This window comes from Monodelphis domestica, chromosome 1 (assembly GCF_027887165.1).
Source record: "Monodelphis domestica isolate mMonDom1 chromosome 1, mMonDom1.pri, whole genome shotgun sequence".
NCBI lineage: Eukaryota > Metazoa > Chordata > Mammalia > Didelphimorphia > Didelphidae > Monodelphis > Monodelphis domestica.
Genome location: NC_077227.1, coordinates 296,491,315 through 296,515,459, shown reverse-complemented (window position 1 = coordinate 296,515,459; position 24,145 = coordinate 296,491,315). Strand labels below are relative to the sequence as shown.

Sequence of the window (24,145 nt, the reverse complement as noted above, 5' to 3'; positions counted from 1 at the left end):
GAATTCCTCCACTTTATTATTCCTTTTAGCACAATAGTATTCCATCACCAACATATACCACAATTTGTTCAGCCATTCCTCAATTGAAGGGCATCCCCTCATTTTCCAATTTTTGGCCACTACAAAGAGCGCAGCTGTGAATATTCTTGTACAAGTCTTTTTGTCCATTATCTCTTTGGGGTACAAGCCCAGTAGTGCTATGGCTGGATCAAAGGGCAGACAGTCTTTTATCGCCCTTTGGGCATAGTTCCAAATTGCCCCATAGAATGGTTGGATTTATTCACAATTCCACCAGCAATGAACTAGTCTCCCTACTTTGCCACATCCCCTCCAGCATTCATTACTTTCCATAGCTGTTATGTTAGCTAATCTGGTAGGTGTGAGGTGATACCTGAGAATTATTTTGATTTGCATCTCTCTGATTATAAGAGATATAGAACACTTTTTCATGTGCTTATTAATAGTTTTGATTTCTTTGGCTGAGAACTGCCTGTTCGTGTCCCTTGCCCATTTATCAATTGGAGAATGGCTTGATTTTTTGTACAATTGATTTAGCTCTTTGTAAATTTGAGTAATTAAACCTTTGTCAGAGGTTTTTGTGAAGATTGTTTCCCAATTTGTTGCTACCCTTCTGATTTTAATTACATTGGTTTTATTTGTACAAAACCTTTTTAATTTGATGTAGTCAAAATTATTTATTTTACATTTTGTGACTCTTTCTATATCTTGCTTGGTTTTAAAATCTTTCCCCTCCCAAAGTTCTGACAGGTATACTATTCTGTGTTCACCTAATTTACTTATAGTTTCCTTACCTTGCACATTTCACATAGTAGTTTCACATAAATATCTACTGATATATCATTTAATCAAGAACTAGTGTGACAGATTCTACACAACAATATTCTTCTCTTATTTTTTTCTTTTCTCATATCTTAAAAACTAGGTAAGAGTATTGCATGGCTTCCATTCATTCAACATGCAAGAATACTTCAATATGGAACTCTGATAGTCACTGTTGTAGATACGAAAAAGAAAACAAAATGGTCCTTATAGTTGGAGACAGTATTTATTCTAATTAAAGAAAGAAAAGATACATATCATAACCCATTCTATGGAGCTGCACATTCCCATTTTAACTGGGAGGCTAGTCTCCAGAAAATAGGTGTTATACCTTCTGTTTTAAGAGCATCCCTGAGAGGTTACGGTAAGTTTATCTAATAGTAATAGTAGTCTCTCAGAAGCCGAGAATGACTATTGGCTTTGTGCATTATCATCTATTGATGTACCCTCATATGGCTTTGAAGTCCAAAGACTGATGGAACGCCAGTTGTTATGGGAGGTGCGATTGTGGCCTGGTGTCGGCATTCATGTGCAGCGGCAAGATGTCGATGTCGTTCATCTTTAAAGGTGGTGGCGGCACGGTTAATGTGGGTTCGCCAGCTGCTTTTGTCAGAGGCAACAAATTATGGTTGCTTTGGTGTAATGCCAGCCCACTTCAAGTTTGACTTTAGCTGATCCTTGTATCTTTTCTTTGGTCGGCCTTGTTTCCTGAGTCCAGCTGACAGTTCACCATAGAATACCTGTCTTGGTATTCACTGTGGGTCCATGCAGATGACGTGTCCAGACCATTGTAGCTGGGTTTTGAGGACCATTACTTCGATGCTGGTGGAATTGGCTCTGTCGAGGACTTTCTGGTTGGTGATTCTATACTGCCATCAGATCCTCATATTGACCAGAGAGAGAGTTGGTGGAATTGCTCCAGCTGTTTCATGTGCTTCCGGTATAGTGTCCATGTCTCTCAACCGTACAAGAGCGAGCTGAGGACACTTTGAGCTTCGTCGCAGTGCTTACACCACTGTGTTGGAGGACTTTAGAGCGCAGCTGCCCGAGTGCCTGGCTGGTCTTTTGGATCCTGGCATTGATCTCATGGTCTAGGGACCCATCGTTGGTGATGGTGCTGCCCAGGTACTTGAAGGTGCTGATGTTAGAAAGCTGTGTGCCGTCGATAGTTATGCACGGCTGGTTAGTTGGCCTCCCTGGTGCAGGTTGAAACAGCACCTCTGTTTTGCTGAGGCTGATAGTCAGGCCAAACAGTTTTGTTGGGGTAGAGAACCTGTCCACAATGATTTGAAGGTGATTTTCTTAGTGGCCATGAGAGCACAGTCATCTGCGAAGAGAGCTTCCAAGATGAGTCTCTCTGTTGTCTTTGTTTTTGTGGTCAGGCGGCGAAGGTCAAATAGTGAGCCATCCAGTCTGTATTTGATGTAGACGCCCAGGTCTAGATCCATCACAGCATATCGTAATACTTGGGTGAAGGATAGGTTGAATAGCACCGGAGCAAGGACGCAACCTTGTTTCACGCCATTGGAGATGTTGAAGCGGTCAGAAGTCTCTCCACTAGATAGGAATTCCCCTGTCATGTCGACATGAAAGAGTCTGATGAATTTTGCTGGGCAAGCGAGCTAGCTAAGGATCATCCACAATGCATCCTTGTTCACTGTGTTGAACACCTTCAGGTCTATGAAGACAATGTAGAGACTCAGGCTTTGTTCAAGGCATTTTTCCTGCATTTGCCTCACCATGAATACCATGACAATGGTGCTGTGATCTGGTCAGAAGCCGCATTGTAATTCAGGTAGGTTCTGCTCTGAAACAGATGACAGGAGTCTGTTGAGTATAACACAGGCGAGGATCTTTCCAGCAGTGGAGAGTAGTGAGATGCCTCTGTAGTTGTCACAGGCTGCTCGTGTGCCTTTGTTCTTGTATAGGACTACAATAGAGGCATCTCTGAGTTCTGGGCGCATGACTTCCTCTTCCCATATGCTGGTCAGCACTATACGGAATGCCTGAAGGGCCTTTCCATTTAAGGCCTTGTATACCTCGGTTGGAATCCCATCTTTACCGGACTCATTTGTTTAATGGCTTTTTGGACTTCTTCTTTTTTTTTTTTAATTTTTTTTATATCTTATTTGATCATTTCCAAGCATTATTCATTAAAGACATAGATCATTTTCTTTTCCTCCCCCCCAACCCCCATAGCCGACACGTGATTCCACGGGGTATTACATGTTTTCTTGATTTGAACCCATTGCTATGTTGATAATATTTGCATTAGAGTGTTCATTTAGAGTCTCTCCTCTGTCATATCCCCTCAACCGCTGTATTCAGGCAGTTACTTTTCCTCAGTGTTTCTACTCCCATAGTTTATCCTTTGCTTATGAATAGTGTCTTTTTCTCCTAGATCCCTGCAAATTGTTCAGGGACATTACACCGCGACTAATGGAGAAGTCCATTACCTTCGATTATACTACAGTGTATTAGTCTCTGTGTACAATGTTCTCCTGGTTCTGCTCCTCTCGCTCTGCATCACTTCCTGGAGGTTGTTCCAGTCTCCATGGAACTCCTCCACTTTATTATTCCTTTTAGCACAATAGTATTCCATCACCAACATATACCACAATTTGCTCAGCCATTCCCCAATTGATGGGCATCCCCTCGTTTTCCAGTTTTTGGCCACCACAAAGAGCGCAGCTGTGAATATTATTGTACAAGTCTTTTTGTCCATTATTTCTTTGGGGTACAAGCCCAGTAGTGCTATGGCTGGATCAAAGGGCAGACATTCTTTTATCGCCCTTTGGGCATAGTTCCAAATTGCCCTCCAGAATGGTTGGATCAGTTCACAACTCCACCAGAAATGAATTAATGTCCCGACTTTGCCACATCCCCTCCAGCATTCATTACTTTCCTTTTCTGTTATGTTAGCCAATCTGCTAGGTGTGAGGTGATACCTCAGAGTTGTTTTGATTTGCATCTCTCTGATTATAAGAGATTTAGAACACTTTTTCATGTGCTTATTAATAGTTTTGATTTCTTTGGCTGAGAACTGCCTGTTCGTGTCCCTTGCCCATTTATCAATTGGAGAATGGCTTGATTTTTTGTACAATTGATTTAGCTCTTTATAAATTTGAGTAATTAAACCTTTGTCAGAGGTTTCTATGAAAATTTTTTCCCAGTTTGTTGTTTCCCTTCTGATTTTAGTTACATTAGTTTTGTTTGTGCAAAAGCTTTTTAATTTGATGTAGTTGAAATTATTTATTTTACATTTTGTGACTCTTTCTATGTCTTGCTTGGTTTTAAAGTCTTTCTCCTCCCAAAGGTCTGACATGTATACTATTCTGTGTTTACCCAATTTACTTATGTTTTCCTTTTTTATGTTTAAGTCACTCACCCATTTTGAATTTATCTTGGTGTAGGGTGTGAGGTGTTGATCTATTCCTAGTCTCTCCCACACTGTCTTCCAATTTTCCCAGCAGTTTTTATTGAATAGTGGATTTTTGTCCCAAAAGCTGGGATCTTTGGGTTTATCGTATACAGTCTTGCTGAGGTCGCTTTCTCCCAGTCTATTCCACTGATCTTCCTTTCTGTTTCATAGCCAGTACCAAATTGTTTTGATGACTGCTGCTTTGTAATATAGTTTAAGGTCAGGGACTGCAAGGACCCCATCATATGCGTTTTTTTTTTCATTATTTCCCTGGATATCCTTGATCTTTTGTTCTTCCAAATGAACTTTGTTATGGTTTTTTCTAAATCAGTGAAGAAGTATTTTGGTAGTTCAATGGGTATGGCACTAAATAGATAAATAAGTTTGGGTAGGATGGTCATTTTTATTATATTGGCTCGTCCTATCCATGAGCAGTTAATATTTTTCCAATTGCTCAAGTCTAGTTTTAGTTGTGTGGAGAGTGTTTTGTAGTTGTGTTCATATAGTTCCTGTGTTTGTCTCGGGAGGTAGATTCCTAGGTATTTTATTTTGTCTAAGGTGATTTTGAATGGGATTTCTCTTTCTAGTTCTTGCTGCTGAGCTGTGTTGGAGATATATAGAAAAGCTGATGATTTATGTGGGTTTATTTTGTATCCTGCAACTTTGCTAAAGTTGTTGATTATTTCAATTAGCTTTTTGGTTGAATCTCTAGGATTCTTTAAGTCATGTCATCTGCAAAGAGTGATAACTTGGTCCCCTCCTTGCCTATTTAGATGCCTTCAATTTCTTTTTCTTCTCTAATTGCTACTGCTAGTGTTTCTAGTACAATGTCGAATAGTAGAGGTGATAATGGGCATCCTTGTTTCACTCCTGATCTTACTGGGAATGCATCTAGTTTATCCCCATTGCAGATGATATTAGCTGATGGTTTTAGATATATACTGTTTATTATTTTTAGGAATGACCCTTCAATTCCTATGCTTTCTAGTGTTGTTTTTTTTTTTAATTTTTAAACATTATTTTATTTGGTCGTTTTCATACATTATTCACTGGAAACAAAGATAATTTTCTTTTCCTCCCCCTCACCCCCCTGCCTTTCCCTCTCCCATAGCCAACGCATGATTCCACTGGTTATCACATGTGTTCTTGACTTGAACCCATTTCCCTGTTGTTGGAATTTGCATTATAGTGTTCATTTAGAGTCTCTCCTCAGTCTTATCTCCTCCAACCCTGTAGTCAAGCAGTTGTTTTTCATCGGTGTTTTTACTCCCACAGTTTATCCTCTGCTTGTGGGTAGTATTTTTTAGATCCCTGCAGATTGTTCAGGGAAATTGCATTGATACTAATGGAGAAGTCCATCACCTTCGATTGTACCACAATGTATCAGTCTCTGTGTACAATGTTTTCCTGGTTCTGCTCCTTTCACTCTGCATCACTTCCTGGAGGTTGTTCCAGTCTCCATGGAATTCCTCCACTTTATTATTCCTTTTAGCACAATAGTATTCCATCACCAATATATACCACAATTTGTTCAGCCATTCTCCAATTGAAGGGCATCACCTCATTTTCCAATTTTTTGCCACCACAAAGAGCGCAGCTATGAATATTTTTGTACAAGTCTTTTTGTCCATTATTTCTTTGGGGTACAAGCCCAGTAGTGCTATGGCTGGATAAAAGGGCAGACATTCTTTTATCGCCCTTTGGGCATAGTTCCAAATTGCCCTCCAGAATGGTTGGATCAATTCACAACTCTACCAGCAATGAATTAATGTCCCCACTTTGCCACATCCCCTCAAGCATTCATTACTTTCCTTTGCTGTCATGTTAGCCAATCTGCTAGGTGTGAGGTGATACCTCAGAGTTGTTTTGATTTGCATCTCTCTGATTATAAGAGATGTAGAGCACTTTTTCATGTGCTTATTAATAGTTTTGATTTCTTTGGCTGAGAACTGCCTGTTCATGTCCCTTGCCCATTTGTCAATTGGAAAATGGCTTGATTTTTTGTACAATTGATTTAGTTCTTTATAAATTTGAGTAATTAAACCTTTGTCAGAGGTTTTTATGAAGATTGTTTCCCAATTTGTTGCTACCCTTCTGATTTTGGTTACATTGGTTTTGTTGGTACAAAAACTTTTTAATTTGATGTAATCCAGATTATTTATTTTGCATTTTGTAACTCTTTCTAATTCTTGCTTGGTTTTGAAGTATTTCCCTTCCCAAAGGTCTGACATGTATACTATTCTGTGTTCGCCTAATTTTTTTGTAGTTTCCTTCTTTATGTTCAAATCATTTACCCATTTTGAATTTATCTTGGTGTAGGGTGTGAGGTGTTGATCTATTCCTAGTCTCTCCCACACTGTCCTCCAATTTTACCAGCAGTTTTTATGAAATAGTGGATTTTTGTCCCAAAAGCTGGGATCTTTGGGTTTGTCATATACTGTCTTGCTGAGATTGCTTGCCCCCAGTCTATTCCACTGATCCTCCTTTCTGTCTCTTAGCCAGTTCCAAATTGTTTTGATGACCACTGCTTTGTAATATAGTCTGAGATCTGGTACTGCAAGGCCACCTTCCTTTGTATTTTTTTTTTCATTATTTCCCTGGATATCCTTGATTTTTTGTTCTTCCAAATGAACTTTGTTATGTTTTTTTCTAAATCAGTAAAAAAAAATTTTGGAAGTTCCATGGGTATGGCACTAAATAGATAGATGAGTTTGGGTAGGATGGTCATTTTTATTATATTGGCTTGTCCTACCCATGAGCAGTTAATGTTTTTCCAATTGCTCAAGTCTAGTTTTAGTTGTGTGGAAAGTGTTTTGTAGTTGTGTTCATATAGATCCTGTGTTTGTCTCGGGAGATAGATTCCTAAGTATTTTATTTTGTCTAAGGTAATTTTGAATGGGATTTCTCTTTCTAATTCTTGCTGCTGAGCTGTGTTGGAGATATATAGAAAAGCTGATGACTTATGTGGGTTTATTTTGTATCCTGCAACTTTGCTAAAGTTGTTGATTATTTCAATTAGCTTTTTGGTTGAATCTCTAGGATTCTTTAAGTAGACCATCATGTCATCTGCAAAGAGCGATAATTTGGTCTCCTCCTTGCCTATTTTAATGCCTTCAATTTCTTTTTCTTCTCTGCTTTCTAGTATTTTTAATAGGAATGGGTGTTGTATTTTATCAAAGGCTTTTTCTGAGTCTATTGAGATAATCATGTGGTTCTTGTTTGTTTGCTTGTTGATGTGGTCAATTATGTGGATGGTTTTCCTAATATTGAACCAGCCTTGCATCCCTGGTATAAATCCTACCTGATCATGGTGGATGACCATTCTGATCACTTGCTGGAGTCTTTTTGCTAGTATCCTATTTAAGATTTTTGCATCTATATTCATTAGGGAGATTGGTCTATAGTTTTCTTTCTCTGTTTTTGACCTGCCTGGTTTTGGAATCAGTACCATGTTTGTGTCATAAAAGGAGTTTGGTAGAACTCCCTCTTTGCTTATTATGTCAAATCGTTTTATAGTATTGGGATTAGCTGTTCTTCGAATGTTTGATAGAATTCACTTGTGAATCCATCAGGCCCTGGGGATTTTTTCTTAGGAAGTTCTTTAATGGCCTGTTGGATTTCATTTTCTGATATGGGATTATTTAAGAATTCTATTTCTTCTTCTGTTAGTCTAGGCAGTTTGCATTTTTGTATATATTCATCCATGTCACCTAAATTGGTATATTTATTGCCATATAATTGGGCAAAGTAATTTTTAATGATTGCCTTAATTTCCTCTTCATCAGAGGTGATGTCCCCCTTTTCATCTTTGATGGTGTTAATTTGCTTTTCTTCCTTCCTTTTTTTAATTAGATTGACCAGTACTTTGTCTATTTTGTTTGTTTTTTCAAAGTACCAGCTTCTTGTCTTATTTATTAAATCAATAGTTCTATCACTTTCACTTTTATTAATTTCTCCCTTAATTTTTAGGATTTCTAATTTGGTTTTCTGCTGGGGGGTTTTAATTTGATCGCTTTCGAGTTTTTTCATTTGCATTTCCAATTGATTGATCTCTGCTCTCCCTTGTTTGTTAATATAAGCATTCAGGGATATGAATTTACCTCTGATTACCGCTTTGGCTGCATCCCAAAAGGTTTGAAAGGATGTTTCGCCATTGTCATTTTCCTCGATGAAATTATTAATTGTTTCTATGATTTCTTCTTTAACTAAACGGTTTTGGAGTATCATATTGTTTAATTTCCAATTGGTTTTAGATTTGGTTTTCCATGTACCATTACTAATCATTATTTTTATTGCCTTGTGATCTGAGAAGGCTGCATTCATTATTTCTGCTTTTTTGCATTTGTGTGCTATGTTTCTGTGACCTAATGTATGGTCAGTTTTTGTGAATGTGCCATGTGGTGCTGAGAAGAAGGTGTATTCCTTTTTATCCCTATTTATTTTTCTCCATATGTCTATTAATTCTAATTTTTCTAAGATTTCATTCACTTCTTTTACCTCTTTCTTATTTATTTTTTGATTTATCTAAATTTGATAATGGTTGGTTTAAGTCTCCCACTAGTATGGTTTTATTGTCTATTTCTTCCTTCAATTCTCCTAGTTTCTCCATTAGAAATTTGGGTGCTATATTATTTGGTGCATACATGTTGATTAATGATATTTCCTCATTGTCTAGAGTCCCTTTTAACAAAATATAATTACCTTCCCTATCCCTTTTGATCAGGTCTATTTTTGCATTGGCTTTATCAGATATCATGATTACCACTCCTGCCTTCTTTCTATCAGTTGAGGCCCAGAAGGTCTTACTCCATCCTTTAATTCTGACCTTGTGGGTGTCAACCCGCCTCATGTGTGTTTCTTGAAGACAACATATGGTAGGGTTTTGGATTCTAATCCATTCTGCTATTCGTCTACGTTTTATGGGTGAGTTCATCCCATTCACGTTCAAAGTTATGATTGTCATTTGTGGACTCCCTGGCATTTTGATTGCCTTCCCTAATTCTAACCTTTTCTTCTTCGGCTCTACCTTTTAGTCCAGTGATTTACTTTGAATCAGTCCCCCTTGTCCCCTCCCTTGATGTTTCCCTTTTTAGTCCCTCCCTTTTTGTTCCCTCCCCCTCCCCCCTCTCTTTCCCTCCCTTTTTGTTCTCCCTCTCCCCCTCCCCCCCTTGGTTTTCCCTTCTCCTTACCCTTGTTGGGTAAGATAGAATTCAAGATCCCAATGGATCTGGATGTTTTTCCCTCTCAGAGTTGATTTCCCTGAGATTGAGGTTTAAGTAAACCCCCCCCCCTCTTCCTCTCCTTCTTATAGGAGTTTTCTTCCCCTCCCCTTCCCATGTGAATCTTTGTGTGAGAATGATTATTCTCTTTGGTCTTTCTTTACCCCCTATTTATACATTACATTTTCCCCACATATTAGTATACATAGATTGATATAAATGTAGTCCTTATAGAAGAGAGTTTGAGTAAAAGAAGAAGATAACATTTTTCCCCTTTCCTTAATATTTACCTTTTCAGGTATTCCTTGCTCTTTGATTTTCGGTATCAAACTTTCCACAGAGCTCTGGTCTTTTCTTTGCAAAAAGTTGGAAGTCTTCTATTTTGTTGAATGCCCATACTTTCCCTTGGAAGTATATAGTCAGTTTTGCTGGGTAGCTGATTCTTGGTTGGAGACCCAGCTCTCTTGCCTTTCTGAAGATCATGTTCCATGCCTTACGATCATTCAGAGTAGAAATTACAAAGTCTTGTGTGACCCTGATTGGCATTCCTTTATATCTAAATTGTCTTTTTCTGGTTTCCTGTAGGATTTTTTCTTTTGTTTGAGAGCTTTGGAATTTGGCAATTACATTCCTGGGAGTTGTCTTTTGGGGGTTTAGTGTAGAGGGTGTTCTGTGAGCTCTGTCAGTGGCTGTATTGCCCCCTTGTTCTAGAATTTCTGGGCAATTTTCTTTGATTATATCTTGTATTACGATGTTGATTTTGCTGTTTATTTGTGGCTTTTTCTGGAAGTCCAATTATTTTTAAATTATCTCTTCTCCCTCTATTTTCCAAATCTGTCACCTTGTCAATGAGATCTTTTATGTTCTCTTCTAATTTCTTGGTCTTTTGGCTTTGCTTTATTAGTTCTTGCTTTAAAGCCTGGTTTTCCTTTTCAGTTTGGTCAAACTGGTTTTGTAGATGTGTGAATTTCTTTTGCATTATTTCCCACTTTTCCTCCCAGAAGGCTTCCATCTTTTTGGTCATTTCTGATTCATATTCTTCATGGATTTGTGGAGAGTTTCCATTTCCTTTGGAAGGTTTTGGAGCATTTGCTTGTGTTTCCTCTTCTATTTTCTCTGTGTTTTGTATTTTTGCTCCATAAAATGTGTCCAAAGTCGCCCCCTTTCTTCTTGTTTTTTTTTTTGGAATTTTGGGTTTTTTGTGCTTCTATGGAGTTTGCCATCTCTGAGTGGGGAGGATTAGCTTTTCTTATCTCTGTCTGGTTTTAGAAGTTTTAGCCCTAGGCAGACTGTCCGTTCTATGGCTTGGCTCTTGTTTCTGTGCCTCAGTGGGATGGAAGAGCCAGCACTCTGAGGGGGGAGGGGCCACGGCTTCCCAGAGCTCTGAGGGTTGGTGATAGGATTAACCTCAGACTGAGTATGCCCTCAGGCAAGGACCTTCAGTGAGACTCAGATGGAAGGATCTGGTCAGGGGGCTACAGGCTCCTCCTGTCTCTCTCTGTTTCCCTGCTGTCTGGGTACCCCCTTGACTGGGTCAGGTTGTTTTCAGGATTCGGCCTTCCACTCGGAGGCCCTTTTGCCAGCCCTGAGGGTTACTGTTGTTTCAGACGACCCTGCACTCTGAGGGGGGAGGTGCCGTGGCTTCCTGGAGCTCTGAGGGCTGGTGATAGGATTTACCTCAGACTGAGTATGCCCTCAGGCAGTGACCTTCAGTGAGACCCAAATGGAAGGTTCTGGTCAGGGGGCTACAGGCTCCCCCCATCTCTCTCTGCCTCTCTGCTGTCTGGGTGCCCTCGCGACTGGCTCAGGTCGTTTTCAGGGGGTGGCCCTCAGAACAGCCGGCTCCTGAGGCCCCCCTGCCTGCCCTGAGCTTCCTGCTGCTGCCTTGGACTCAGCACTCTGGGTTGGGGGGGATGGGTCCTGGGACCTTCCGTTTGCCTTCCCCTTAGATCCAAGTGATCTCCGGCTCTGACTCTTGGGGGATCGTACCTTTTGATCTAGGTCTAGGAGGAGTGTTTCTGGGGTCTATTCTGCTGTTTGTTTTGAATTTCGATGCCCTAGGAGCATTCCGTTTGAGATCGGTAAGGAAGGGTTTCTGGAGCTCTGAACTTTAGCTTTCTCTAAGCTGCCATCTTGACTGCTGTTTTGTGATGCCTATTTTTCTACAAAGTACTGAGTCATGGAATTGGAATGGAGAACTCCTGGAAGGGAAGCTCCTTCCAATGATTCAGAAATACATCTTAACTTATGGGAATTAGATGGAGCAGCAACAGGTTACATGACTTTCTGATGACCATGTAACAAGTATGTGCAAGAGGTAGGATTTGAACCCAAATCTTTTTTACTGTAAGAATGGTGCTCTAGACATCATGCCACAGTTTCTTCCCCCCCTTTTCTATTGATACCTTTAATTTTGAAATCACATTTCCTTACATTGCACTAAGTGATCTATCCCTTGAAATAATATATATAAAAAAGGAAAACTACTTTAGCAAGTTGCATTCCACACCCATAATATCCTACTTCTGCAACTCTGCTGAGTTCAAACCTCTTATTTATGGTTACCCAACAGTTTTGCTTTTATTCTTTCCAAATACACTATTGTATGTTGTGTATGTTTTCTTGTTTTTTTATTTACTTTGGATTCATTTTTCTATTAGCATCATACAATTTTATTTAGTTATTCCCAAATTGATGGATTCCTATTTTGTTTTCAGTTCTTTGTCATTACAAAAAGTAATGCTATGGCTATTTTAGATTATTGTTGGGATGTATGGACATTACAGCCAGTTTTCTGTTTACTTTCTGGAATGGTTGCTTAGATTCACTAGCCTTTCCTATTTTGCAATTTTTAACAAGTTGTTGGGCTGTTCCAGTAAGTATTTCTCTAACCATCAATGATTCAGAACAGGGGTTCCCACACTTTTTGAACAGGGGGCCAGTTCACTGTCCCTCCAACCGTTGGAGGGCCGGATGATAAAAACAGAACCCTAACCCTAACTGGGCAGAAGTATACACAGTGCAGAATCCCCTCCCCCCAGATTGCTGCTCAACATGCTGTCTTCCATTGTGCAGCCACATAATCCTTTGCGTGGTGCCTCATTCTAAGGTGCCATGCAAAGGATTATGTCTCTGGAAGTAGTATTGTATGTGAGCGACGCTGTGCTTCTGCAGTTCTCTCTGTGCTCCTCTCACTGACCACCAAAGAAAGAGGTGCCCCTTCTGGAAATGCAGTGGGTACTGGATACATAGCCTCAGGGGGCTGCATTTGGCCCCGTGGGCTGTAGTTTGGGGACCCCTGATTTAGAACAACCTTTCATATAATTATTAATAGTGTATAGTAATTCTCTTGAGAACTTTTTTTTCATATCCTTTGATTCTTAAGCAGTTAGGTGCATATTGGATAGTATTGGACCTAGAATCAAGAACACTTGAGTTTAAGTCCAGATGAACAGATCAATATTTCATAGTGTGACCCTTAATCTTTATCTGCCTCAGTTTCCTCAATGGTAAAATGGAGATAGTGTTGAAAGGACAAAATAAGGTAATATTTATAAGGTGCCTTGCAAACCTTAAAGCACTATTTAAATCCTTTTAATGGGGAATCCTTTTAATAGGGAAATGGCTTTTGATTTTGTTCTAATTCCCTATGTATTTTTAACGTGAGATCTAATATTATATTCTTGATGAAAAGATTTTGAACTATTTGTTTCCTTTCATATCTTGGTTCTTAATGTTGTTGGTAAAATTTTTTCAAATCATATGTAATCAAAATTGTTTTGTTTTTGTAAACTCTTCTATCTTTTATTAGTTTAAGAATTCCTCCCCAACCACAGTAGTGAATATCTCCACTAATTTTCCCCCCATTGAAAAAAGATATTTAAAATGAGAGTATTTGGGGTTTACTGTGTTTTCTAGCATTTTACATATATGTGTACATAAATTTGGAACAATATACATATGTATCTGTATGTGTATATGTATATTATATTTGGCTAAACTTAAAAAAAGTTTGCATTGTCCATCACATAATAGTTTAATTATGTATTGTTCTTGTTGATCAATTTCTTCTTGTTTATATTTCTTTTAGGTTTTTCTAAGACTGAATAGGGCACACTTAAGGCCTCAACAACTATTGTTTTACTGTGTTTCTCCTTGTTCAATGGCTACGCCACTCAGCATATACATATGTATCACATGTAGTTTCCTTACTTATCTATTTTAACCCAAACTATTTTTTTCTGTTGAGCTGTCTGAGATCATGATTTCCATTCCAGGATTTCTAGATTTACCTGAAATAGATACTACACCAATTCCTCATAACTGTTTCAATCATTTTGTTTTAAATATTTCTTATTGGATTTTAAAAATTCATTCTTTTGCCCTCCTCCATTTTATAGGTTATTTCACTCTACTCACACTCATAGGATTATTATGTTTGTTTCATGTCTTTCATTCTGTTTCCTGTCAACTGTCTTCTCTTTTTATGAATTAGAAAATAAGGGAAAAGGAAATAAAATGACCTTTAACAATCTACAGTTGAAATGGCCTATTCCTAGTCTGCTTTTTCTTACCAAGACTATGCTCAGATCACTCTTTTTAATTAGAACCTATACCAGTGATGGCAAACCTTTTAGAGACTGTATGCTGTGCTCCCCCCTCCCTACTTTTTTACCCCACACAGGGGAGGGAGAAAGTGCTCCCATTGGGCTGCTGGGCAGAAGGGTGGGGTAAGTGAGGAATATCCTCAGCACACTTAGAGAGGGGCAAGGGGGGCCCAAGTGCTCTGCTCCTCTCCAGTCTGCTGCCTGTGAGCCTTACTCCCTGTGCACTCTCATTGGGCTGCTGGACAGAGAAGCAGGCAATGTGAAAAAATGTCATCAGGTATGGTAGAGAGGGGGAAGACAGCAGTTCTGCCCAAGTCCCTCTGTCTAAGGAACAAATTCTCTTGGGTGATGGTGCCTCATGCCTACAGAGAGAGCTCTGCGTGCTTTACTGCTCTTCTGCCTTAGAATCAATTCTAAAACAGAAGATGAGTTAAAAAAATAACCTATACTGTCCTCATGCCTGAAAGTTAACAGTGAAGGGATAAGAACAAGCTGTTCCTTATTACACACTACTTGTCACACTGATCTATTTGTAAGGATAAGCCACTTTCAATTATTCAAAGTGCCATCCTCTTTGAACTGGAAAACCATCCTGACATGTCAATATTATTTCTACTTTACAGATGAAGAAACTGAAATACGTAGAGATTAGAATGTCTATGATCACACAGCTAGTTGGTGGAAGAGTTGGAACTTTTCTGGCTCTTATTTATAAATGTTAGATTAGCTTGTCTCCAAAAACTTATTCATGGATCTAGAATCAAATTAGTCATTCATTAAGTACTTCATATGTGCTAGACTATAAAGCACTGAGGAATACAAAAAAAAAAGTGAAAACAGTGTCTGTCCTTAAGTTTATATTCTATTGGGGAATATGACATGTAAATAATTAAGTCTATACGGAGTAGGTGTACAATTTGAGAGAAAACAATAGCAAATTTGGGGTCTGGGGGGTAAGAAGTGTATATAAAACACTGATAGGAAAAGGTAGGATTTGAGCTCAGTTTTGAAGTAAAACAACAATAAAACAAGAGCCAGAGGTGAGTTAAAGCATTCCAGGCATGGTGGTAGGAATAGTGAAGAAATGGAGATGAGAGATGAGTGTTGTCAATGAGTAACTCTAAATTATTCTAAGTACTACTCTAAGTACTCATTTTTTATGTTACTCTAAGTAGGTCAGTGTTACTGGAATGTGAAGTGTTTGGAAGATAGAATATGAGAAAACTGGCAAGGTAGAAGTAGATCCAGTTATGAAGAACTCTTAATGACAAAGGAATTTATATTTGATCGTAGATACTAGGAAGTCACTGGAGTTTAATGAGGAGGAAGATGAGGGTGACATGCTCAGAATTATGCTTTAGAAAAAAGAACCTTGGAGAGATTGAAGTTGAATCTGGGAGACCAATTAGAAGATTATTTGTAAAACTTCGGGTAGAGGCCTGGAACTAAAGCAATAACTTTGTGAGTGGAGAGAAGTGGATGTATGAGAGATGATGTGAATAGAAAAGATAAAATTTGGCAGTGAATTACCCCAGGAATTATACTTTTTTTTTTTGGAAGTGAGGAATTGAAGGAGACATAGAGATTGTGAACCTGGGGTGAATAGAAGGACCTAGTGCCCTTGGTGGCAACAGGGGTATTTGGAAGAGGGGAAGATTTTTGGGAAAAGATGATGAGTCTGTTTTGGAAATGCTGAATTTCAGAGGTCTACAAGGCATTTATTTTGAGATTTTTGTTTAGCTAGAGTAAAGCACATGAATTCTCTGGGTTTTACTACATAAATGAGATCCTTGATTGGAATAAATGATTATAGTATTCTGTTGAATATGAACAAAAATGTTCACTCATGATAAGTTTTATAAACTGTGTTCCTTGCTTAACTGAACTCCAGGAGAAGGAGACTTTAAATGCAAACATTTTATTGAATTCCTAATAATATCATAAAAGGCACAGAACAAACTTTGTTACAAAATAATTCAATTATGTTTTTATACACTTTTTTGTTATCATCCTGATATGATGATCCTTTCACAGAAAGGATTATTTGCAAGTTGATGATGTATAAAGTTCGTTGTTGCCAACATGTCCATATAAAAAGGCAATATAAATCAAATCTGTATACTGACCAGTTATGAGTTAAAAAAAATCAGATGCAGTATAAATAAGTTTTATACTTTTTAAACCAGAATTTTCAAATGCAAAAAATATAGAATTCAAGTTGGATTTTCCATATGCCATTTTTCCTTGCAAACAGTGCTATTTGTCAACTTGGAAATGAAAAGCACACATCATGATCAGTATAAGGAAAAAACCTTATAAAGTCAATTAGAAAAAAGTTGAGCCAAATAAACAATGAGGGTGGGTACAATTTGATACTAACTAAAGTGTAGAGAATGCAAAGGATAAACCAAAATAGTTCTATTTTTCCTATGTTTCTAAACAAATATCAAATGTCACTGGAATTTGCCATATAATGTCCCTCAGAAATTTAGCTTTGCCACTTTTATTTCCTAAATTCTCTCTCTGGAAAAATAAGTTGTTTGATGACATATGAAAAATAGAAATTAATTGATGTTTTCATATTGCACACTGCCACTTGAGAACAGAAGATCAGATACTTTTACAAATCTGGATATCTGAAACTTTGGTTAATTAATGCATTTGAATAAGAGCAAATATTTTCATGAATACAGAGAACTTTTCCATCTTTAAGCTTTCAATTAAAATAATTTGACATGTATACAAGCTATATATAAATTGACCACATGTGCTTGTAAAGAAAGCCTCAAGAGTTACAAATACATGAGGTGCAGCAATGTATATAGGGTTGTTCCTTAATACTGCTTCCCATGTCATATCAAATAAGTTTTGCTGTACTTCAACTCTATTTTTTATCTTAGAACTTCTTTTATATAAAAATATCACACGTTTATATAAAATTATACATTGGAATATAGATAAATGTATTAAAAAACATGCCAGATAGAAAAAATGGCATATTCTGATATGAAATATGATAAAACAGATCTGCAGAATATTTAGCTATTATTTTAAAAATATCTCAATAAAAAGGCATTGTGCCAAGAAGATTTCTTTAGCATTATTTCAGCAACATACTTGCTGCAAAGAGGCAAGTTCACAACTGTAAACTGTAATGAATTGCTTATACTTTATTATGAAAATGGCTTAGTGGCTTGTTTTAAAATTTGCTCAAGACTAATAGTAAGAATAGTATTCTCCCTATTTCAGGTCTTCTCCAAGGTAAGACATTTAAAAAATACATGAAAATAGCTTTCTATATGAAAAGGGACAAGAGGAAAATTGTGCTTATGGAATGTCATAATTCCAAATTGCCAAAATTAGAACTTAGAAAACTTACTGTTTCTAAGTAGTAGCAATATAAAAAGAAATGCAGGCAAATCTATAAGCTCCAGACATATATAAACATACACAAGCCTATATATTTGTATATGCATAACACAGGCATATCTTAAAGGTAATTTGAATAAACATTATGGCATGTTTATCATCTGTCATTGTTCATTTACAAATAAGCAATGTACTTTAGACTTTTTTTCCTAGTCTTTTTGAACAGAAACCTGTTTTGTAAACATCGTAAAACATGTTAAGATTTGAGCAAAAATTTTTGAGTAAGTTCTCAAATTAGTTCTGGAATATTTGGGGAGATTTATGATTATATATCACTGAATAGAGAAGTCTGTTTACTGCAACTTGTTTCACAAGTAATAATTACATTTCAGGTCTACTAGCTAGGACACTAGATATTATTTTTTATTTGTTTCTATTTACAGATCTTTGGTTTGCTAGAACCACTTCTTTCTTTAGTACCTATGTTAAGAAGGCAGAAGCCACAACAGAACGGCCATTTTTATAAAAGAGTCAATGGTATCTTAACAAGACAATTGCATTGTGCTTTTGGAAAATGGAGAAAAAAAAAAGCTAATGTTTTGCATGTAAAATTGAAACAGAATTTCTTTCCAACTGACCAGTCCAAACTGAGAGGACCTGATGACATCCTGCACAATTTTGTTTTTGCCTTTAACCTCTGAGTGGATAGTACTTAAAGTGCAAAAGATTTATAAAGATTTATGCATAAATCATTAGGAAAAAAAATATAGAGTGGGAAAGAATTAAGGGGGGGGGGAGAGGGAAGAATGTGTAAGAGAGTAAAGTACGAGAAATATGGCATAAGAAACACTTAAAACAAGAGGAATCAACTTGAATAATCTCTCTCCTGAAGCAGCATTCCTGCTGTACTCATGTTGTTTTAAACCACAAACTCTGGTATTTCATCATGTGTGAGATCCAAAGAAAAATATTTACTTGTTCTTTTGACTGGGAAAGTATCTTGGATGTTAATACACTGCTGAGCCAAGCAGCTATTATAATAGAGGCCTTCTTCATCTAATTCATGACCACATCCAAAAGTATAACTTTGAGCAGTGTCCTGACACAGACCTGCTATCTGCAAGAAGTCTTTTTGGTAAAGTCTGATGTCATCCAGACTTAAGCTATGACGATCACTGGAAGTCTTTGGTTTTCGATAGGTAGCCTATAAAAACAAACACAGACAATAATAATTGTAAGACATCACATGTAAAAGGTTTAATACTCTTTGGTCTGTAAAGACAAAGATAAAATGGGATTTTATGAAATAATGACAAGTGTAAACACCAATAAACAACAATGAGATCATCTCTCAAAAACAGAAAGAAGCTGTGATTAGAATAAAGGCTATAAATTTCATTAACACAAGTAATGGTTGAAGTAGAAATTAAAATATTTTAAAAGTGCTTTAGATAAATTGAGGAAGAATAGAACTATAACAGGATATCCAGGGAAAAGGAGGTGTTTAGATTTGCTGTTTGATATAAAAACGGACAACAAATGCCAGGACACATGATATCTCTCAGAGTCTTTTCCAGGGACAGAACTGTAGCCTGAATAGACCAATCATTTGAACCATTAGAACAACTGTTACCTCAAGTATTTTACCAGGCAAGAGTCATAAGAGACAGGAATGTGGATGCTGTTGGCAATAAAAAACAAATTAATTGGGCAAAAAAGTTCTAGTATTGCAGATACAGCTCCAAACAAGTTCTTGGAATTAAGATATTTTGTATATTGGACATTTTTGTAAATAACCAGAGTCACTTGTATGTAAAAACAAGCAAAAACAAACAAAATAGTGCAGACTGGAATAGTTATGATTATTAACATCTTATTGTTAATAAATGAGATCTGTTTGAAAAGGAAAAACAATATATACATATACTTATATGTATCTCTCTCTTTTTTTTTTTAAACCCTTACCTTCTGTCTTGGAGTCAATACTATGTATTGGCTCCAAGGCAGAAGAGTGGTAAGGGCTAGGCAATGGGGACTTGCCCAGGATCACACAGCTGGGAAGTGTCTGAAGCCAGATTTGAACCTAGGACCTCCCATCTCTAGGCCTGGCTATCAATCCACTGGGCTACCCAGCTGCCCCCATATGTATCTCTCTTACTCTATTTTTCTTCTTTTTAAAAAACCATTACCTTCTATCTTAGAATTAATACTGGGTATCAGTTCCAATGCAGAAAAGAGGTTAAGAGCTGAGGTTAAGTAACTTGCACAGGGTCAAACAGCTAGGAAGTGTCCAAGAAAAAATATGTGAAAAAATCAGGAATGGTCAGGATTATTCTTCAAATCACTCATAAAACACAGCATAGTATCCTTAATCAGTTATGCCTGGAAAGGGGATAGGGTCTCTTTAAAGGAGGCGTTCTTAACCTGGAGTTTGTTAAGTGTGAAGAGTGAATCAGACTCTTTGTCTATCAATCAGCAACTTTTAAGTTAATCAATCAAAAACTTAAGTACCCCTACTTAGTACCTGACCAGTCACTAAGTATGAGAGTTCACAAGTCACTTGCTAGAGTGGGTGACAACTCCAGAGGCCACTTCCCCGCCCCTGGGCAGTGCTAGACAAATTGAAAGACTGAGATTGGTTCCCGTAAAGTGGGGGAGTGACAGAAAGTGAAGTTAAGAAAACTGCTTTAAAAAGGCCAGCTGGAGGATTCAGTGGCTCTCTGAGTTGGTGAGCCAAACTGGAGGAGACTCTTTCCCTGGATCCTGTGTTGGCTTGAGGTGGTGATTCCTTCCTTGGTTCTTCGGTATATTACTTCAGAATTCTCATATTTAGCATAAAACCTAAATTTATATTCTTATATAACTTACCTAAAATATTTTGATAATTATTATTTAATATAATTTTCTTTATGATCCTCTGTCTTTTTACATAGGATTTAAATGGATTTTAAAACATTACTCAAAAATGAAGCTTCCTCAGACTGCTAAAGAGGTCCATTATATACAAAAAGGTTAAGCTCCCCTCCTTCAAAGGAAGGCATACTATATTAGGGAGCAGATGAATTTGAAATTGTTACTATGTAAATAATTAATGGTAACATATTTTTCTCAGTATCTAGGTAAGCTACTGAAATGGAGACAGATGAGAACCAAAACTTTTAGAGGAAAATAGGAACAGGTAAAGTTTTAATGTGCAAAAAAAATCCAAGTATATTTAGTTTTTCCAACTTACATTCATTCTAGGGCATAAGCTCAGGGTAAAATGGTACACATTATTTAAACTGTTATTTCTCTCTCTTTTTTTCTAGAGTATATGTTAACTATAGTTACTTGGAATCAGGAAAAGCCTTGGCCTGAACCCTAGCTCTGACACTTATTAGATGTGTTTTCCTAGGCAAGTCATTTATTCTCTTTTCCAAAATGAAGAAAATGATACTTGTACTATATTACCACACAGGATAGTCATGAAGAAATCACTCTGCAAACCTCAAAGTGCTAGATAATTGTAACATAAAATGAATAATAAACTTTTTCTAAAAGTCATTTCTGGAGCCTCTGTTTTAAGGTATACTTCAGGCAGGCCCCAGATATATTTCATTTTATTTCCTATTTCTATTTCCCCCCAAGTTCTCCTAAGGCACTTCACCATCTTCTCACTAGGGCTTGTACCCTTCCCACCCAGTTCCAGTCCCAGGACATGATTAAATAATCTACCTCTCTATAGCTCTATTCACCATCTTTTTAAGTTCTTAATGAATGCTTTTTTCATTCTTTAATTCTTTCTCACTCCCCTTTGAGTTAAGGTAGTACTGTTTAGGCAGGGAATAAGGAACCCTTTTCTACTAAGGGTCTGTGACCCACAGAAAATGTTCAATTAAGAGTCACATTTAAGAAGCAAATTAAAATAGATGTTTTCCTTTAAAACTAAGCAATTCTACAAGGACATTATTGGAAAGTACAATAATTTTTAAAATATTTAGTATCGCCAATTCATTGGTTTGAAGAAAAAGGAGTGAAAGAAAAAGAATTGTGAATTCAGACTGTCACTTGTTACCTTTTGAAATTCTGACTATTTGATAGTTCACAGTTCATCTAGACTAACCAGAAAAGCTTTTTCAGAAATTCTCTGGGATATAGCATTAACAACCAAATGAATAATAAACTTCTTTTTAACATTTTTCTGGAACCTCTGTCTTGAGGTAACTTTAGGAAGTTCCCAGATATATTCTATTTTATTAGCTATAATAGACATAGAAACCAGATATAAATTCAGGATCTCAGGCCACAGGCTTCGTCATTTTGATATGGGCAATATGAGTACAAAATAAGTGTTTCAATTTTTAAAAAATTCTCAAAGAATAAAAAAAGAGTGTAACCATGCCAAGAAGAAAACTAGAAAGCGTGTATGAAATCATTTTCTTTGGGTAATTTCTTTTTATTCTACTTTCAGGACCAACTTCGTAATTTACTAATTGATCACATACCTGTGGGAGAGAATCAGTGCTTTGACCATGTAGTTTGACTACTGTTTCTGAAGAGCCAGATGTGGAAGAACTGATTTCCTTTACAATTAGTCCTGAAGGAGAAATTAAAAATAACAATGAAGTCTTTCAACTTATTCAATAGGCATTTTCCTTGACAGAAATTACTATCCAAGAAGGACAAATCTTCAAAATATGTAATATATTTTATACGAAACAAAAAATAATCACAAACTTTAGGGTGAGGTGAAGTAAGGCTAATAAGAGAATTTGTGGAGTGTTAAGAGATAAATAGTAGATGGAAAGGTTTAGAATTAGAACGAATACAAAATTAATAACAAAAAAAGGGTATACTAGGATGTTTGAACATCTTATACACTATTAGGTGTAAGTGTACATGTATTTGTGGAAAAATAAGGCCTCAAAAAACTCAAAACTATTACTTTAATAGATTAATTTTTTTTTTTACTAATGTGTTCCTCTGCTATTTTTTTGTCAGTGGGATTGTTCCTACAAGTGTCTTCATAATTTCCTAAGTCATAGCTGTAAGGATAGCAGTGTCTGGACTTTTCAAAATCAGGAGAAGGGGAACAGATTGAAAGTAAAATATTCACTGAAAATTTTTGAAGCAGTGCTATAAAAATGCATAAAAAAGTAAGGTAGCTACTTCTTGATTGGGGAATGGATGAATGAATTATGGAATATAACTGCAACAAATGATTTAAGACATTAAGAACAACATGGAAAACTTGCACAGAGAAGTAAACAGAAGAGAACAATAGACAAACTGACTATAATAACAGATGAAAATAGTAAAAGAAAGACAAGTGAGGGGGGCAGTATAGACATAGAATCAGGCATACTGTTATTCATTCTTTGTTTTTGAAGAGGACTATTACTAAACTCATCTTGTCTTACTTGTAAACTGGGTTTCAGTGAGGCAGTTGCACAAAGTCCAGTCATCAAAGCCTAGTGGCAAGACAAAAGTCAAGCTGACTGGCAATAATATGGGACAAAGTAGATGACTCTGGTGTCTTTGATGACTGACCAAGTTCTAAGCACTCCAAAGCATCACTTCAGGTACCTTCATTGTTCTCATCCTCTCATTCCACTGGAAAAAGTCTTCACATGCTTGTAATAAATACCCTCCTTAACTCACCAAGAGGCCTGAGGCCTGTTAATTACCTTCAACCTGGTTTAGCCCATCTGCCAATATGGTTTTACTGGGGTGCAGGCACTATTACAGCTCCTTGGAGCCACAGGTGAATGAGAGAACACCAAAGGCTGGACAAACCCTCACAACAAAGGTGTTAGTCTTTTCTGAACCCTCCCAGCCCCACCCCCAGACTAGGTAACTCCACTGATTGATCTCTACCATCTGGTTCTGACTCAGGACAGGGCTTCTCCTTTAGCCACTGTCCTTCTTTCTTTAACTTCTCTTTTCTTGGGTGAGAAGCATAAAGTATTTTAACCTGTATCGGTGACAGTGTGTGTACTATATGCTAGGCACCGTAACAAGTGTTGGACATACCAAGAAAGGCAATAAAAGCTCCCTTTGCTCAAGAAATTTATAGTCCAATGGCAGGACAACATACAAAACTGATGTATAAAATATAAACATACCTATGATAAACTGGAGACAATCTTAGATGGGAGGTTTTAGTATTAAGGAGGATGAGGAAAGACATCTTACAGAAGGTGGGATTTTAGCTGAGACATGAAGGAAACCAAGTAGAGACAAATAGGGAATTGAAGGCATGGTACAACCAGTGAAAATGCATGGAATAAGAAGATGGACTTAAGGTAGGAATAAGAAGTGTCACTACTGGGTCACAGAATATATGGAAGTTAAGGTTAAAAAGTTGGAAAGTTAGGAATGGGCCAGATTACAAAGCGCTATAAGACAAGCAAAAGAATTTATATTTGATCCTAGAGGTAACAGAATAGGGGAATATGGTCAGATTTTTGCTTTAGGGATTACCTTGATAGATGAAGGGAAGATGCTACTGGAAGATACTTGAATCAGGGAAATCTACCAGAACGTTAATGTGATAAATCCAGACATTGAGGTGATAGTACTATCTGAGAAGAGGACTAGGTAAAGTTTGGATATAGGAGGTAAGAGATTTAGGTTTGATAAGTAAATCTAAGAATCCTCAGCATAGAAATGTCAATTGAATTTTGGAAGCTGATGAGATTACTAAGAAA

At 37.1% G+C, this 24,145-nt stretch overlaps 1 protein-coding gene and 1 long non-coding RNA gene across 8 annotated transcripts in view; one reads left to right on the top strand and one right to left on the bottom strand.

Annotated features, from left to right (window-relative positions):
* Positions 1–22,070, top strand: part of LOC103099856 (uncharacterized) — a 59,988-nt gene extending 37,918 nt beyond the window's left edge. Inside the window, exons 2-3 of the long non-coding RNA XR_008915030.1 lie at positions 20,569–20,634; positions 21,907–22,070. This is a non-coding gene — a long non-coding RNA (uncharacterized LOC103099856). The remainder of the gene's footprint in view (positions 1–20,568; positions 20,635–21,906) is intronic.
* FRMD6 (FERM domain containing 6) overlaps positions 15,990–24,145 on the bottom strand; it is a 122,568-nt gene continuing 114,412 nt past the window's right edge. For all 7 annotated transcript variants that reach the window (XM_056811056.1, XM_056811060.1, XM_056811057.1 and 4 more), the window contains 2 exons: positions 21,941–22,032; positions 15,990–18,660 (listed from right to left, as the gene is read on the bottom strand). In XM_056811056.1, coding sequence (XP_056667034.1) covers positions 18,376–18,660; positions 21,941–22,032 — 377 coding nt within the window. In that variant the 3' untranslated portion in view covers positions 15,990–18,375. The remainder of the gene's footprint in view (positions 18,661–21,940; positions 22,033–24,145) is intronic.